We start from the raw sequence: 15,665 nt of genomic DNA, 5'->3' as shown, positions 1-15,665 counted from the left end.
AGGTCTGTAGATTGTAGTTGTAGGTTATTAATTCATTGTAGTTTAAACCCAGGTGTTTAGATTCCTGTATATAAACTAAACTATTTACTGTATGAGTCATTCATTAAATAATGCATTAGACAAAAATAAAATATTCTTAGAACTTTCTTCCCCCCAAAAACAAGTGTCTGTTGTAATTATTGGAGTAAGAGAAAACAAAATAAAATCATAATATAAATAAAATTATATGAAATAAAATAATTTTTTGTGGTTTATTTTCTCTTTTCCTCTCCACGAACGTGTCCCACTCACTGATGCGCCCACGTGACGCTGTCTTTTGGTTAACTTCTCTAATTGGCTGAAACGGAGCACGTGATCTTTTCACCAAGACGGAAGTATTGGTTCTTGAGCGTGTGTATTTGTTTACACCCGCTAGTTCTCTGGCTGAACCATATATAAATTGATTTAAAGGGCTGTTTATATTTATTTTTCTGGTTAAACCTTTGTACAGATGATGGGGTTTCCCTTAAACATTTTCGACCGCGCATATGCCACATGCCCCGAGGTACAGTAATGATTGTAGCACCTGCTAACTTGATATGCTAATGTTTAGCACGATTAGCTTGTAAAAAGACAATACATTGACCTTAGACCGCCGAGAGCTACTGGCAGCGTTACCGTCCGTCTTAGGATGGCAATAAAACGATAAACGTAATCCTCGTGTGCAGCTGCAACGATTGTTTAGATTATTTCATTTAGACATTTACTAAGCAGCTAACAGAAAACCTAAGATGAGAGTAACACAAAACTCCGACCTCCCCGAACATGTATCCGTACAATACGTCGTGAATGCATAATGTGATTAAAGAGTGATTAGAGATCACTTCATGAGACGCAGATCAGCATCTGCAGTACATGATTTGGAGCGCGTGTCTAATAGGTGACACGGTATGACTCCACCTGCACCCATCCTCCTCGTCTCAGGGAGATAATACTGAAGAAGGATCAAAGATCCACTGAGTTATGGCTCTGACTCTAGTTTACTGGGATCACCATATACCCCTACCAAAGCTTGCTCCAGTCCAAGCCAAGGTCGCTGTCGCCCTGGTGGCGCTCCTTTGCTTCCTAAACAGCTACGATGGAGAGTTTGTGTTTGATGATTCTGAAGCAATTGTCAACAACAAGGTCAGTATGCTGTTTCTACAACCTCTAATGCTTTGTACCTAACAAAATGATACTAGCATAGACCAGATGGTGTCCACCTGTCTCATTATTGTCTTTGTGTTGCAGGACCTGAGACCAGCAACCCCTTTGGGAAGCATATGGAGCAATGACTTCTGGGGAAGTAATCTGAGTAGCAACTCTAGTCACAAATCCTACCGACCGCTCACTGTCCTTACATTTAGGTAAACAATTCTTGCTATTTGATCCAGAGCTTAAACTTTGTGTTTAATTCCATGCTGTAGTTCTTTTTTTAAAACACAGAACAGTTTTGTTACCTGTTTTCCCGCTACGTTTCGTTTGCGGCTGCAAACTTCCTCAGGCTGACGCTGATGGTGGCGTCACTTCCTTCTCCGTTTATCCGCGGGCAGCAGAGGACGTTGTCGCCCTCTGCTGCCCGCTCTTCCCTCTCCGACGATGCAGTCCCATGATAAACGGAGAAGGAAGTGACGCCACCGTCAGCGTCAGCCTGAGGAAGTTTGCAGCCGCAAACGAAACGTAACGATAAAACAGTTAACAAAACTGTTCTGTGTTTTAAAAAAAGAACTACAGCATGGGATTAGAAATACGACACAGCAAGAACACACCTAAGATGTATGTGTTTAATTATTTTGTCTCTTTTTGCATTGAGAAAACAAAAAAATAACTCTTCTAAGTAACATCAGAGCAGTGGTTACACCAACAAGCAGCAAGGAGTATGAGCAGCTGGAGGGGTGTAATGTGAATGAAGACATTGCTCATCTTTTTTAATTTTGTTTTCCAACTTGACAAACCCTCAGATCAGTTATAGGTGGTGAATATGGGGATGGATGCAATTTTTTAACCCGAGCTTTGATCACAAGGTGTTGAAAGCTGCCTCCTTTTTTAAGACAGTGACAAACATATTTTAACAGCATGACACAGTAATGCTGCAAACAATAATTTGTAAATACATTTTGTCTGCTACTAAGTCATTCAACTACGAAAGAAACTCTTAAAAATATTGCATCACTCACTTAATTAGAGGGATGAATGAATAAACGAATGTGTGCTATTGTAGTCCTAAACTGTTTACTGTCATTACCGATGTTTGCACAATGCACTCTGTCAGCTAAAACAGCACCCAATTGCCAACAATTGTTTAGTTTAATTAGTAAAGCACCATATTTGGCACTCAAGAAAAGAAACAGCATATCAGCAGAAACGTATTCAACAGGCTGCGAGCATAGCGGTGGAGGGATGATGGTTTGGGCTTGTTTTCTCATTGAGTCCACAATGAACTCCTCTGTTTACCAATGTCTTTTAGAGTCAAAAATAAAGCCATCCCAGCCACAAATGCATCTCTGCTAATTTAAACAGCCTAAAACGATATTGTCATTATGGGTGGGACAAACGTCCTCCCCAAAGACGTTAAAGGTGATTTTACAAGCTACTGATTCATAGGTTTAGTTTCATCACACAGCCGTTTCATTTGATTAATTTTATAGTTTAAGTATGATTTGAATAATGTTTGAACCTGATAAAGATTGGAAAATTTTTAAATTCTTTCCAAAATGTGAAACTCTAAAAGAAGGTTCTCTTTCATTTTACCATTATTGTGAAAAAGTAGACAGTGAGTGATGGAACATGTTTTGGTCATTTATGTGTCAAAGAGCAGGTGCCAGCATCAGAATGAAAAAGATCTAAACTTCAATACCTTTATGGTTATTTAAGACCAGGTAACAGCTTAAAGAAAAAAGGCCTTTTGTCTTACATCTAGGACGTTTAATCAAAAACCCGCCTGTTACCAAAGCTAAACTGAGTCATTCTAGTTCCAGTGACTAGTTGGATTTAGTCACGCACTACATATTCCTAGAAGATGCTGCAGGGATATCTTTGATCAGTTATTTGTCAAAGTTCATAACAAGGGTTTTAGGATGGGGCTTTTCTTAGTTTTTAAATGAAATTATTTCAGCATCATAGATAATTCTGGTTTTAAATGACACTGAGCGTACAAACTTCTCATTTTCACCTTGTCCTAATTGCATTATCACGTCATATTTCTCTTAACCCTTTAACCCCACTTAGACATCCCTCACAAACAGTTAGCACAAAGATTCTCTTCTCTTGCTGTTGCAGGTTAAACTACCTCTTAGCTGGAGGCTTGCATCCCATTGGCTTCCATGTACTAAACATCACCCTCCATGCTGTCATATCTGTCCTCATGATTGACGTGTTTGCCATTCTGATTGGTGGACTGGACTGTGATGAGAAGGGTCGGACATTCAACCGTGCTCCAAAGACCTCTCTGCTTGCCGCCATCTTTTTTGCAGCTCACCCAGTCCACACAGAAAGTGTAAGTAGAGTTAAGTGTTTCATTGTTGTAACCTACTTTATTGTCCTCATCAGGCATCTCACTTGTTACAGTAACCCTTCTCTTTCCTCTAATGACTGAAGCTATGTTTGCAAGTTTGATCCTTGAATCTGTGTCACCTACCGTCCATTTATTTGCTTTTGTTCTATGAGGAGTTTGTTCCGTGGATGAGAGGTGGGATATCTACATTGAGGAGTAAAGAGATTCTACAGAATAATTTTTTTAATTTACTTTGGGATAATTAAGCCAGCGTTTGGAAATTTCTGTATACAGCAATATTGTAAACCTGAACAAATATGGTACAAACCAAAAGTGGAATCTAGAGTAGAGGCCGACCGATATGTTTTTTTTTTAAGGCCAATGCAGATACCGAATTATAAAGAACTTTTTCACAGATGGCCGATATCTAAAGCCGATATATATATATATTAGGGGTTGTAAGAACTAGTCGACTAGTAACTCAGCGTAACTTGTACAATATTCAGCGTAACTTGTACCAAGTTTTGTAACTTCGAACATGTTTCATCACATGTAACTATGGATTCGTAACTTGTAATTCTCAATTCGTACTTGTATTCTTGTTTTGTAACAGGAACATTGTATTTTGTACTTGTATTTTCTATTTTGTAAAAATCAAACATTCATTCAGAAACATGAAACTTTTGTTTTGTAACTAGCAGACTTCCAAATTGAAAAAAATCAAGGTACAAGTTTGAAATCAAAACTCTCAAAACACACATTTCATTCTACAGGTACAAACCAAAATCCTACAATGTTACACATCTTTTTGTCTCGATTCTAGCGTCAGTGGGAGGAACTTGGGTGGAACCAATGAGAGCACGAGTCTTGGCTGCCAAGTTCCTTTCAAATAAAAAGTTGGTGTTTTAAAATTGAAGATTTGTTAATCAGTGTTGGAAAACTAGAACTCTGTTGGCACTGGTATAGGTTTGAGCATGTTTCTGCTTATGACCAAGTGTACCTCAGAGATGCAGGAAAGATGCCGAGAGATGCAGGAAATGCAAATGGAATATGAGTAAGAAAGGCTTTTCCCTATGGGAGAAACATCCATGCATGTTTATGCTTTTACTTTTTTGCACTATTTGTAGTTTTCTTTAGGTTGTTTGCGGCGTTAAAGGTGCAGTATGTAAGAATATAGTGGGGAAATCCAAAAAGAGTCTAATATTTGAGTCATTTTGGAAGGAAGGTGATACTGAAACATATTTCATAACCAACTGGCGGGGGGGGGGGGGGGGGGGGGCACAGCTTTTCTCCTTTCAAAACAAAGGAGGGAGGGATGTAACTACTATTTACCATCAGTGAGTGTGGGGTTGCCATGTCTCCTGCAAGCTAGTGCTGCAGCACCGACAATTATAATTTGACAACGGCCGGCAAAAAACGACAGAGATGGTTAAAGTGGTTGAGGTAACCAAATTTTACCACAGGATGTCATTTTTACTTGATTTCTACATAATGCACCTTTAAAGTGACAATGTGTAGTTTCCTGGCACTAGGGGGCAGTACAGACATTCGTTTCAGAGCAGTTATACGCCATATTGCCATGACTGTCACTAGTTTAAAAATCATTACTCCAAGTGTTGTTACCTGTGGAGCAGAAAGCATGCAACCTCAGTGCGACTCCTCAGACTTTGATGGTCCTGCAGTTGAGTCCACCAAGAGAATGCAATGCAGATTGTAGCTTTCTGGTGCTGTAGTTTCCAGATCCGCTCGGGGTCCTGCGCCTGCTGATGACATCATCGCACTACAGCAATACCTCTTGACCAAACTATTAGCGATGCACAGAAATTCGGCCACCGAAAATGACCCTGAAGTGCTTTTTTGGTTTTCGGCCAAAACACCAAAGTCACAGAAACAACACGGCCAAAACCGGCCTTCAGGTAAACTCTGTTTTCGCTTAATCTCGCTCCGTCCTCGCCCTGCTTTCTTGGACCAGGTCACTCTTGGAAATGAGATTAAACATTTCAATGAGATTTTACCTGGTAAAATAAAGGATTATATGTGCCATCTTGCTTGTTTGATCAAAATAGTACATTCATACAGATTTCAAAAGTAAAGTTTTTCCCCTTTTATTAATGCTGTTTTATTGCGATCGCTGGAATATTCATATCAATTACGTGACGGACATTTACTTCCATTTCACATCTACCACGTCTTCCTGGCATTTATTTTTTTTATATATATATATACATTCCCACTGCGTCTGTCACTATTAGCGGCGTTTATACCGTCCTTTCTACACCCACCATGTCCTGAACACGCTGAAATAAGCATTGGATCATGTGTGCAGTGTGTTTATTATCACAGATTCTGCTGCCTCAGCAGCATTGTCACCTTCTTCCTCACTGGATGAGTGAAAATCTTCAGAGGGTGAATATTACTTTTTAGAATCAGAGTCAGCCATTACCAGAAAAAGAGCTTTGTCAACAATGAACAGACCTGATAGTGTTGCAAGTTTCTCCTCTTTAATATAAAATAATATTCGCTCTCCGTGTACTCCACTCACCTCCTCTCCTCATTTGGCAACGTCCGGATGAGGGGTGGTTTTCAAACTCTATAAATTCCAAAAATTCAATAGAAACACCTAAAATGTTGCTCAGATTGAAGTTACACATCTCCACTATCTTCTGGTGTAAGTGTAACCCCCTCTAGGCCAGGCAATGAATACTTGGTCTGTCCTCAGAGCCAAAGTGCATGAATGAATAAAATGCAGTCAGACTTTACTTTTCAGAATTAACATATTTACTAACAAAAACAGGATATAATAATAATCATGTAAAGTATTACCTTTATATTTATATTTATTTATATATTATATTTTTATGACAGGAATTACAAAACACAACACTTCGTATAATAAATGGAAAAGGGTAACAAAGTAAATCCTGTGATTTCCAGAGTCCACGATTTGTTTTAGAAGAGATCTCTTTTGACAGTCCAACCAGCAGTCTTTATCTCTCTTTATCCAAAGGTGAGACCGTATAGACTCAAGATGATGTACAATTGTCACATCAGAGGTCCTACCACATCACGGTGGGTATGGGTGGCTCGCCATCCTGGATCGCACCACCGGGAATCAACCAAAAGGGTCAAACAAGCAACAACAAAAACCTGACCTAAATAAGACCAGAAAAAACAAATTAGTCAGCTGACAAAACAAGTAAAGACAAAGAACATAAATCAAACATGTGGCAATTTGATTAACACACATTCATCATATAACACACCCGTTTCTCAGGGCAATCAAACAACAGGTCAAAGCAATCAATTTAAGTGCACTTAGGTCAAACTGGACAGCAAGGCCAAGTTCAGTTAGGTTCACTTGATTATGTTTTACAACTGCTTTCCATACTTTCACAAATATAATAAATAAATCATAGTGACTCACCACTGAGTAGACGTGTCTAATTACAGCATCAGTGTCTGAATACTGGGTGATGGGTGGTCTGCTGCAATGCTAAGCAAACAACAGTGAGGCCCACATTTACACTTACTGCAAAAGCCAATTGGACAAACGGCTCACCGGTGCATCAACCCTGTTCAGACTGCTGTACACTTAACATGAGTAGGAGTTCGGGCTGGAGTTCAGTTGATACTGAATGACTAAATCACAGCGGGAGCAGCAACCACAGTGGAGTGCAAATGGAGCAAAACAGGAAGCATCAGGTAAAGGAGGGTTCTTAAAGGCACACCATTAAGGGAGCGGCAGGTGTAAGTCATGAAGTGAAAATGGTGACAGGGCGGCTCCCTGGGTTACATAAGGTAATCACTTCATGAGGGATTATATTTGCAACTGTGGGCTCATTAAACGCATTATTGCGACTTTGATGCTGAAACGGTTAATTTTACAGTCCCTCTAATGCTATGATTCTAATTATTGACATTTATTTCGGTTTTTGGCCTCATTTTTGATTCTCGGTTTTGGCCAAGAATTTTAATTTCGGTGCATCTCTACAAAAAAATTGAACCTCTTTTTCAATTCTGGCTTTTCACACAGGTTTTTGGAAAGAGTTCAGCAGTTTTGTTATTAAATTAATGTTTCTTACTACCTAAAGTTTTTTGAACGTGGTAACGTAACTTCCGTCGTACGTCCAGTCATCTAGTGTGATGTCATCAGCAGGCTCAGGACCCCGAGCCAGCCAGAAGCCGTCTAATATGTTGTCACCCAAAGATGCTAGTCCCGCGCCATATGTACTTTAGACCCAAATTTTCAACAGCTGGACATAATTTTATTCATTTTCAACAACATTTGGATGGATATTTCCTGAGAGTAAAGGTAAAAGTACACATTGTCACTTTAAAGGCCCTCTTGGCAGTTTTCACTTGCTCTTAGCACCCCCTAGTGTTCGTTTAATAGAACAAAAGCGAAACTTATCTCTTTGTTGTGCGTTCGTCTTTTTAACATCTTTGTCTAATAGTTGAAATGTTTCCCCAGCCTTCATTAGATTCTACAGGAGTGATTCATCACTAAATCAGCTGTGTGTACAATCTAAACATGCAGGAAACATGCTGGAAGCTAACTGTAACGACAAGCATGTCAGCTCTTTTGTTTTCTAAGTCCTCAGGTGGTGGCCCGCCTGTCTGAAGTTGTAAGTGCAATATTCTGGCCACAGGGGGCGGTGGGGGTCTGAGTGACTTCATTCATTGACCCTGTAAACAATCATTTTAACACATACCGGCTCAAGACAATTATTTAAAAGTTAGAAAAAATTGCATAGTATCTATTTAAGGACATACTTTGGTCATTTTGAAATGTGTTTCTCTGAATCTTGAAAGGGCCTTTGTTCAGAGGAATTATGCTTAGGAGACCAAAGTGACATTACACAATTATTTCAGTAGAAATATCAAGAAACTCCAACAGGACTTTGGCCCCTGTGTGCACCAAAAATGAGATATTTGCAGCAACTCGAATTCCCAGGCCACAGGTTTTGAAACTAAACATCCAGTGCCTCCATGCCAAGAACAAAAGCCCAGTCTCAGCTGGTCGTGTGGGGCCAAGGTGTGTGCAGCAGCATAGGCTGACTATTATCTGTGCTGGGAGGCCTATTGACCAGCCAGCGTATATGTTTTAGCTGTACAGCTTGGCTGGAAGGCAGCGATTCCCTCTCTGCGTTCTTTTTAATCATGCAGAGGGAGGACGGGGGGGGGGACCTAGGGGGGTGGCAGGGAGGCATACTGTAAGCTCGGGCCTGCCACATTTATCAAAGCAGGCAACCCCAGGATACCAACCATACTGTACCCACACACTACAGAGTACACACACACACACCATCAGTCCATGTGGGTAATGAGTCTCTTCCTTCCATTGTTAATAAGATCCAGCTTTAATGGTGTGATGCATATGGAACAAAAGACGTTTTATGACCAGATGCATAAAGTCAGTCTGGTATTTTTAGTGTGTTGAACGATGTTTATTTTATCTTTAACTATTTTTTTTCTCCATCCCCATAAGGTGGCGGGCATAGTGGGCCGAGCTGACCTTCTGTGTGCACTCTTCTTCCAGCTATCCTTCCTGACTTACTGCAGAGCTTTTAACAAAGGTAGGAAAGTTATTGCTGCTTCAAAAGCTGTTTCTTTTTCTCATCAACTCTCTTGCAGCATGAAATTTAAAATGCATCCATTTCAACACCTTCATTTGAATCCCAAACCGTCAGTAATTGGTGTTGGTCTTCTCAGGGTGCGACAGAGATGACAGCTTTTCTGTGAAATGGGTGGTGGTCAGCCTCGTGCTGTGTGCTGCAGCAATGCTCTGTAAAGAACAAGGCATCACTGTCCTGGTAGGAAGCCCCTGAGATGTGATGATTCCATCTCATCGCTGCTCGCATTAAGTGAATTATCTACAACATGCCGCTGATTGTGTCACATCCTGTACTCCTTCTTTAGGTTAAAAACATAAATGATTTATGAAACGATGAAAGGATCACTGTTGTTGAGAACCTATATCTTCCCTCAGGGTGTGAACGCAGCCTTTGATGTCCTCCTGATCTGTAATGTTAATGTGTATGAACTCTGCCAGAGGCTGATCTTTAGGAAGAACCTCGACGTGAGTTTCAGTTTAGTTCTCTTTCTGTCATATATCAGACCTTTACAGGATGAATGTCACATCAAACACATCGTCTGTGCAAAGCTGTTTGGATTTAATTAGGCTTCTAATGAAACGCAGCTTCAAATACAGATTTAGTTTTGTTAGTAATGGGTAAATTGTTCTGACAGCTAAGGGAAATGCTGAGAACGCGTTTGCTGACACGCTTGGCCCTCTTGGGCCTTGGAGGCCTCTTGATGCTCTATGCTCGCTGGAGGATCATGGGCACCGGACCACCGGCTTTCACAGAAGTAGACAACCCTGCCTCTTTTGAAGAAAATATATTTATTAGAGTAAGTTAAGATTTCACTTTCTTATTTCTTTTATTTATTACTTAATCTCATTCACTTCCTTCTGCCTTCTTTCCGTTTTGATTGGCAGATAGTGAACTATAATTACTACTACTCTCTTAATGCCTGGCTACTGCTGTGTCCCTGGTGGCTGTGTTTTGATTGGTCCATGGGCTGTGTGCCTCTCATTATGTCAGCCACTGATTGGAGGATAGTGTTGCCGCTGCTGCTCTGGTGCATCCTGATAGGCTTGATGAACCAAGCCTTATGCTCTCCGGACAGCCAGAGGAGGAGGTAAGCAGGCTGAGCCGCCTCACTTCCTGTTGATGGGATAGAGTAGACGTTTGCTGGTTTGCACTCAGGCCTGAATCATATTACATCTCACAACCTCACTGAGAGTGTAATCCACTCATCCGTTGCTGTATTCTGCTCTCCGCTCCCTTCCAGAACTCTGACCTTGGGTCTGGTGCTGCTGCTGGTCCCTTTTCTTCCTGCGTGTAACATCTTCTTCAGGGTGGGGTTTGTGGTTGCTGAGAGAGTCCTCTACCTGTCTTCAGCTGGCTACTGCTTACTGCTGGCCTTCTCACTGGGACACTGCTGCTGCCACTGGACCAAACAGAGGGTAACATGAAATAGGACAACAGTGTGCACTAACTCAAATCCTGCCCTTTTCTGGAGTCACCTGGTTTATTCATGTATTTGCAACATCGAGAGGTTTAGAAAATTGGTTATGAGAAAAAGTCTAGCAGATGGTGTTTAGGTGTTACGGAGATGTGTATACATGTATATCAGTAGGGATGAGCGAGTGCACCTCTATCTGTATCTGTACTAGGAGTGGGCGGAGCCTAAGCAGGAATTGGGTGTGGTTTGACAAGAAGTGGGTGGGGCGTCTTGTATAAGAGAGAAAAAGAGAGAGGGTAAAAAAAAAATACTAAACCGACACGCCACGAACCGTTTTCAGCTCTGTCTTGTCAAATGCACGCGTACGTTACGAAACAAGTAACTTCAAATTTATAGAAACCGAGCTGCCACGCGTTACTTGTATTGATTTGAAGCGTTGTTTGTGCGCGTCCCTCGAAATTAACGCGGCGCATCCAAACAGCAGTGTTAAAATCAGGATTCGATAACGGTCCAAATTCCCATATTTGTGCATCAATATTTCTCATGTTTTGTGTTTCTCCGTGGTGTTTTTCAGAAAAAATGATTTTAAATAAATGTTGTTTCCCTATGATTCACCTCTCGTCATTTTATTATTTGGTTGTTTTTACAGGGCATCCACGGGTCCTTAAAAAGTCTTAAAAAGTCTTAAATTAGCTTTTCCAAATTTAAGGCCTTAAAAATCCTTAAAAGTGACAAATAATCCTTAAATACAGTTTCCAAAGGTCTTACATAGCCAAAGACCCAATAAACAAGATTCTTTTATTTCTATAAAATTTTCATGAATTTCTAGTTAGTGTTCAGTATTTTTTGTGTACGATGTTGGCGTAAGCGGAACCGTACACATTCAGTTGGTTGTGAAAGGGGGCTATTTTTAGATGAGCACATTAGTTGGTTAAACTAGTGGGAGCTTGCACCATGGGGAAGTGCAAGTTTAATGGTAACTGGATGGCTAATCCCATGTTCGTGACGTGTTTAGCACCGGCTCCAGGCAATAGCTGGAAAATAAAGCTTAAATTTAATTATTAAAATAGCTTAAATTTGGTCTAAGTGGCCTTAAAAAGGTCTTAAAAAGTCTTAAATTTGTCTCCCTTAAACCTGCAGATACCCTGTTTTACTAACAAACACACTTTAAAAACACCTTGAACTGCTTTACTAACACGTTCTCTTGGTTTTAATCTTCTAATGCTACACAAGTTTCCTCCTGCTGCTATTTTCTAGGTTTGGTCGTTCCTCATCTTAGTATAAAAACAGTAAAAGCGATGGGTAATTTACATACGTTGTCCCTTTGTGGATACAAATAAACATTTTATACCCTTTCCTCAGAAACTGCTGTGTGTTCTGGTGCTCGCCCTGCTGTGTGTGTATGTAGTCCGCTGTGCCCTTCGTAGTCATCAGTGGCGCTCGGAGCAGAGCCTCTTCTTCAGCGCTCTGTCTGTCTGTCCACTCAACGCTAAGGTAAAAGCGCAGCTGCCTTCAGTGTTGTACCAAATCACAATCCCACGTTTACCAAGTGCCTGATGTGTCGCTGCGTTTGTCCTCAGGTTCATTACAACGTAGGTAAGAACCTGGCTGATAGAGGGAACGCCACTGCTGCTGTCAAATATTACAGAGAGGCAGTCAGGTTTGTGTCCTCATGAGAAACAGGAAGCTGATTTAACTCACAAACTAGAAGCTAAATTACTTTGCTTGTTTCTTCTCTTGGATGCCAGGCTACACCCGAATTACGTGCATGCAATGAACAACCTGGGGAACATCCTGAAGGAGAAGAACGAGCTCACCGAAGCAGAGCAGCTGTTGTCTAAAGCTGTTTCCATTCAGTATGTGGCTGCATAAATGTAGTGATTTGAAGTTGTATATTTATACACTGTATTTGGACCTAAGTAATCAATCAGAAGTGGTTGTTTTTATCATCAGGGAGTTTACTTAAACACTCTGTATTGACTGAGAGACAAGAAAAGAGAGAGAGATGGGATCGTTTAAGAATCTTTAATTTCTATAATTATAAATTATTACAATCTACCAGGACTATCTCAATGATGAATGCATATGGATTTAGATGTTTCGTGTGTGTGTGTGTGTGTGTGTGTGTGTGTGTGTGTGTGTGTGTGTGTGTGTGTGTGTGTGTGTGTGTGTTTTGTTCAGAATCTCTAATAAGTTTTTATTTTCTACTTTTGATCCATGTAGACCTGACTTTGCTGCAGCGTGGATGAATCTTGGAATAGTTCAGAACAGCCTCGGGAAGTTCGAGGAGGCAGAGCAGAGCTACTGGAATGCCATCCGCTTCCGGAGAAAATACCCAGACTGCTACTACAACCTGGGACGCTTGGTGAGGTTCCACAGCCTGACTCGCTGTAATAGCAGTCAGTCTGAGTTTGGGATATTAAAACAGTCTTTGTGTCTTGCTGTGACAGTACGCTGACCAGAACCGGCATGTTGACGCTCTGAATGCGTGGAGAAATGCAACGGTTCTGAAACCAAACCACAGCCTGGCCTGGAACAACATGGTCATTCTGCTGGACAACACCGGTACCAACAAAACACAAAGGGCCTGCTCTGTTTGTGCGTTTGTGGTGCAGAGGAACCTTTAGAGCTGAGCTGCCAAAGGTTGTGTTCGTTAATATCCAACAACACACAGCCTTGTTATGTTTTGAAAAGCAGGAAAGCTAAATGGCCAACCAGATTAGACCGGAAGAGCAGGAATCAGCAATGCCTGAAATTTATGTATTAAAGCTTTTGTGCTGTGAGTTTGGAAGGCACTCTTCCCTGCCGTGTGGAGAATGCTCTGATTTCCAAACGCTCGAGCCGTTTTGTCAGAAGCTGCTCCCGTGGGGGCGGAGTCTCCCAGGAGGGCATGGGAACCGTCCAATCAGAGCTCAGTATGTTCCCGATCAAACAAGGGCGAGTGCAGCCATAACAGTACCCCCTCAGAGCAGAGTACACCCGCCCCCCCCCCACCCCATCCTCACCAGATTTGCTCCTAAAATTTGACAAATAATTCTCCTCACCAACAACAAAAAGAGAGAGAGGCCAGAACAAAAGGTGTCATTTTGGAATTAAATGATTTGTTTTCTTTTTTAGTGTTTGTATTTTTTTAATATTACACAAACAAGAGGCTGAGCGTTTACAAATCCCAGCCGTCGCATGTGTCTAAAGGGCACGGCGATGCCTCAGGACGGAGCGGCCGTTGTTCTGCCCTCTGTCTCCTCTTTCTCCGTTCCTGGCCAGACATCAGACAGATCTGTGACAGAGATCAATAACTCAGTGGGCCCTGTGCTCAACCTTAATTAGGAGACTAAACCACCCCTCCGCCTGTGAGGAGGGAAAAAAAACACCGCTTTAGATAATCCTGACAAAAAGAGATTCAGGTTCTGTTTGATCTTCCTAAAGTATTTTTGTGATTTTAATAAGCCAAAGCACTTTAATCTCATAAAAACATCCCCTATCAGATGAAATATCAACAGGGCCTAGAGTCCGGTCTTCCACAAGTATTGTTTATTACCAACGGCTGGTATTTTTTCTCATTTTCAAGGTAACCTGGGTCAAGCTGAGCTAATCGGTCGTGAGGCTCTGAAGCTCCTCCCTAACGACCACACCATCATGTTTTCGCTGGCGAACGTCCTGGGGAAGTTACAGAAATACAAGGTCAGCTGTTCAGAACACAAACCCAAATTCCTTGTTTTGTTCTGGGTCTCTGATCTGAATCAGGACTGGTAAATTTCTCCTACTTTAGAAATAATTCAGTATTTTATTTTTTTTTTTAGGAATCAGAGGGCTTCTTTCTTCACGCTCTTCGGATCAGCCCAAATGCTGCTAGTTGCCATGGCAATTTAGGTAAGGCCACTGCAATTTAGATTTCACGGTGTGGGGAGATCTGTGAGCACTCCAAAACTAGATTTTTATTTATCCTTTCTAGCGATGCAGTATTGTGCTGCTTCCCTTGAATCAATAAAATTAGAATCATTGCTGCTTCGTAGCCTGAATTGTTTTTCTCTCAGCTGTGTTGTATCATCGTTGGGGAAAACTGGAGCTGGCAAAGAGACACTACGAGCTGTCCCTAAAGTTGGACCCCAAGGCTCCGGGGACCAGAGACAACTACAACATGCTGCAACGCAAACTGGACCAGCTCAAACGCAGCGCACCCTGAGGGAACCCAAGACCCCCGCCTACAAGCAAACATTTTTTTTCCCACCCTTTCATTCTTTTTTTATCTGACTTGTTCTAATTTTAAACATTCTGAAATACAGACCATGATCCGTGCCATGTGTGAAGAGTCTAATTTGATTTTATGGGTGAATGCAGGATACCAGTGCTTTTGTCGTCCCACTTGAAGGCCATGTGGACCTGATCCACCATGAACCCTTTCCCTTTTCATCTCTGACCTTGTGTTGTGTCAGCTGGACGGATAGTCATGTAGGGCAACAGAATCTGGTATAGATTTAAAGGAGCATTATGGAAGTTTGACAGCCAAAACATGTATAGAAATAATAAATGTCTTCTTCATACATTCTCCTGCAATGCCCTGGTCCTGTAGAATGAGCCCTGGCATTTTTTACTGTGATTGCCTGTTTTTCTGTAAAATCACAGAAAAAGAGAGATGCTCGGGTCGAGCAGGCTGCTTCATGCGCGTTCACGCTCAGGCATAGCCCGTAGCATTTGCTATCAGTAGCTTTAGCAGCAGAGAGAGAGGTAGTGCCAACTCAGCGACTTTGTCGCTGTTCCTAACGCCTAGTGATGAACCTAGCTACATTTATGAGGACCCTTAGCTACTTTTTTCTAGATATTTCCTGCAAATTAGCAACAAAATAGCCGTTTTTGCTCCAAACCGTTCTTTGAACGTTGTTTCAGCTGTCATCAAGGACATAAAAGCTACAGATACATAGACATTACTGGCATTTTAGCTCACCTGGTAAATGGCTGTCTGTCTTTATGCGTCAAGCATAAGACGACGGACTCATGTGCGGAAGATCCAGGTTCGAATCTAAATGTGAGCAAAATCTCAAAATTATTTTTTACATTAATGGTATATTTTTGCCAGTAAGATGCCCAAATTTTTATTTGAGACTCGCCGAACGGCATTGAATTCACA

General features: G+C 41.4%; 1 protein-coding gene and 1 long non-coding RNA gene across 2 annotated transcripts; one reads left to right on the top strand and one right to left on the bottom strand.

The window, feature by feature from the left end:
* Positions 1-817: 817 nt before the first annotated feature.
* tmtc4 (transmembrane O-mannosyltransferase targeting cadherins 4) lies at positions 818-14,836 on the top strand. Its single transcript, XM_015965986.3, has 17 exons — positions 818-1,164; positions 1,270-1,385; positions 3,298-3,514; positions 9,000-9,087; positions 9,224-9,324; positions 9,501-9,590; positions 9,761-9,922; positions 10,011-10,213; positions 10,367-10,541; positions 11,903-12,034; positions 12,121-12,200; positions 12,289-12,396; positions 12,764-12,905; positions 12,991-13,105; positions 14,109-14,221; positions 14,341-14,410; positions 14,575-14,836. The coding sequence occupies exons 1-17, from the start codon at positions 1,003-1,005 to the stop codon at positions 14,721-14,723; spliced, it is 2,223 nt and encodes a 740-aa protein (XP_015821472.1). The 5' UTR covers positions 818-1,002; the 3' UTR covers positions 14,724-14,836.
* LOC139062758 (uncharacterized) lies at positions 6,527-7,160 on the bottom strand. Its single transcript, XR_011516307.1, has 3 exons — positions 7,071-7,160; positions 6,936-7,004; positions 6,527-6,663 (listed from the first exon to the last, which is right to left on the bottom strand). It is a non-coding gene; the product is annotated as an uncharacterized lncRNA (long non-coding RNA).
* Positions 14,837-15,665: the final 829 nt, after the last annotated feature.

The sequence above is a fragment of the Nothobranchius furzeri genome, chromosome 14 (assembly GCF_043380555.1).
Source record: "Nothobranchius furzeri strain GRZ-AD chromosome 14, NfurGRZ-RIMD1, whole genome shotgun sequence".
Lineage (NCBI taxonomy): Eukaryota > Metazoa > Chordata > Actinopteri > Cyprinodontiformes > Nothobranchiidae > Nothobranchius > Nothobranchius furzeri.
This window is presented reverse-complemented; position numbering and strand designations above follow the sequence as displayed.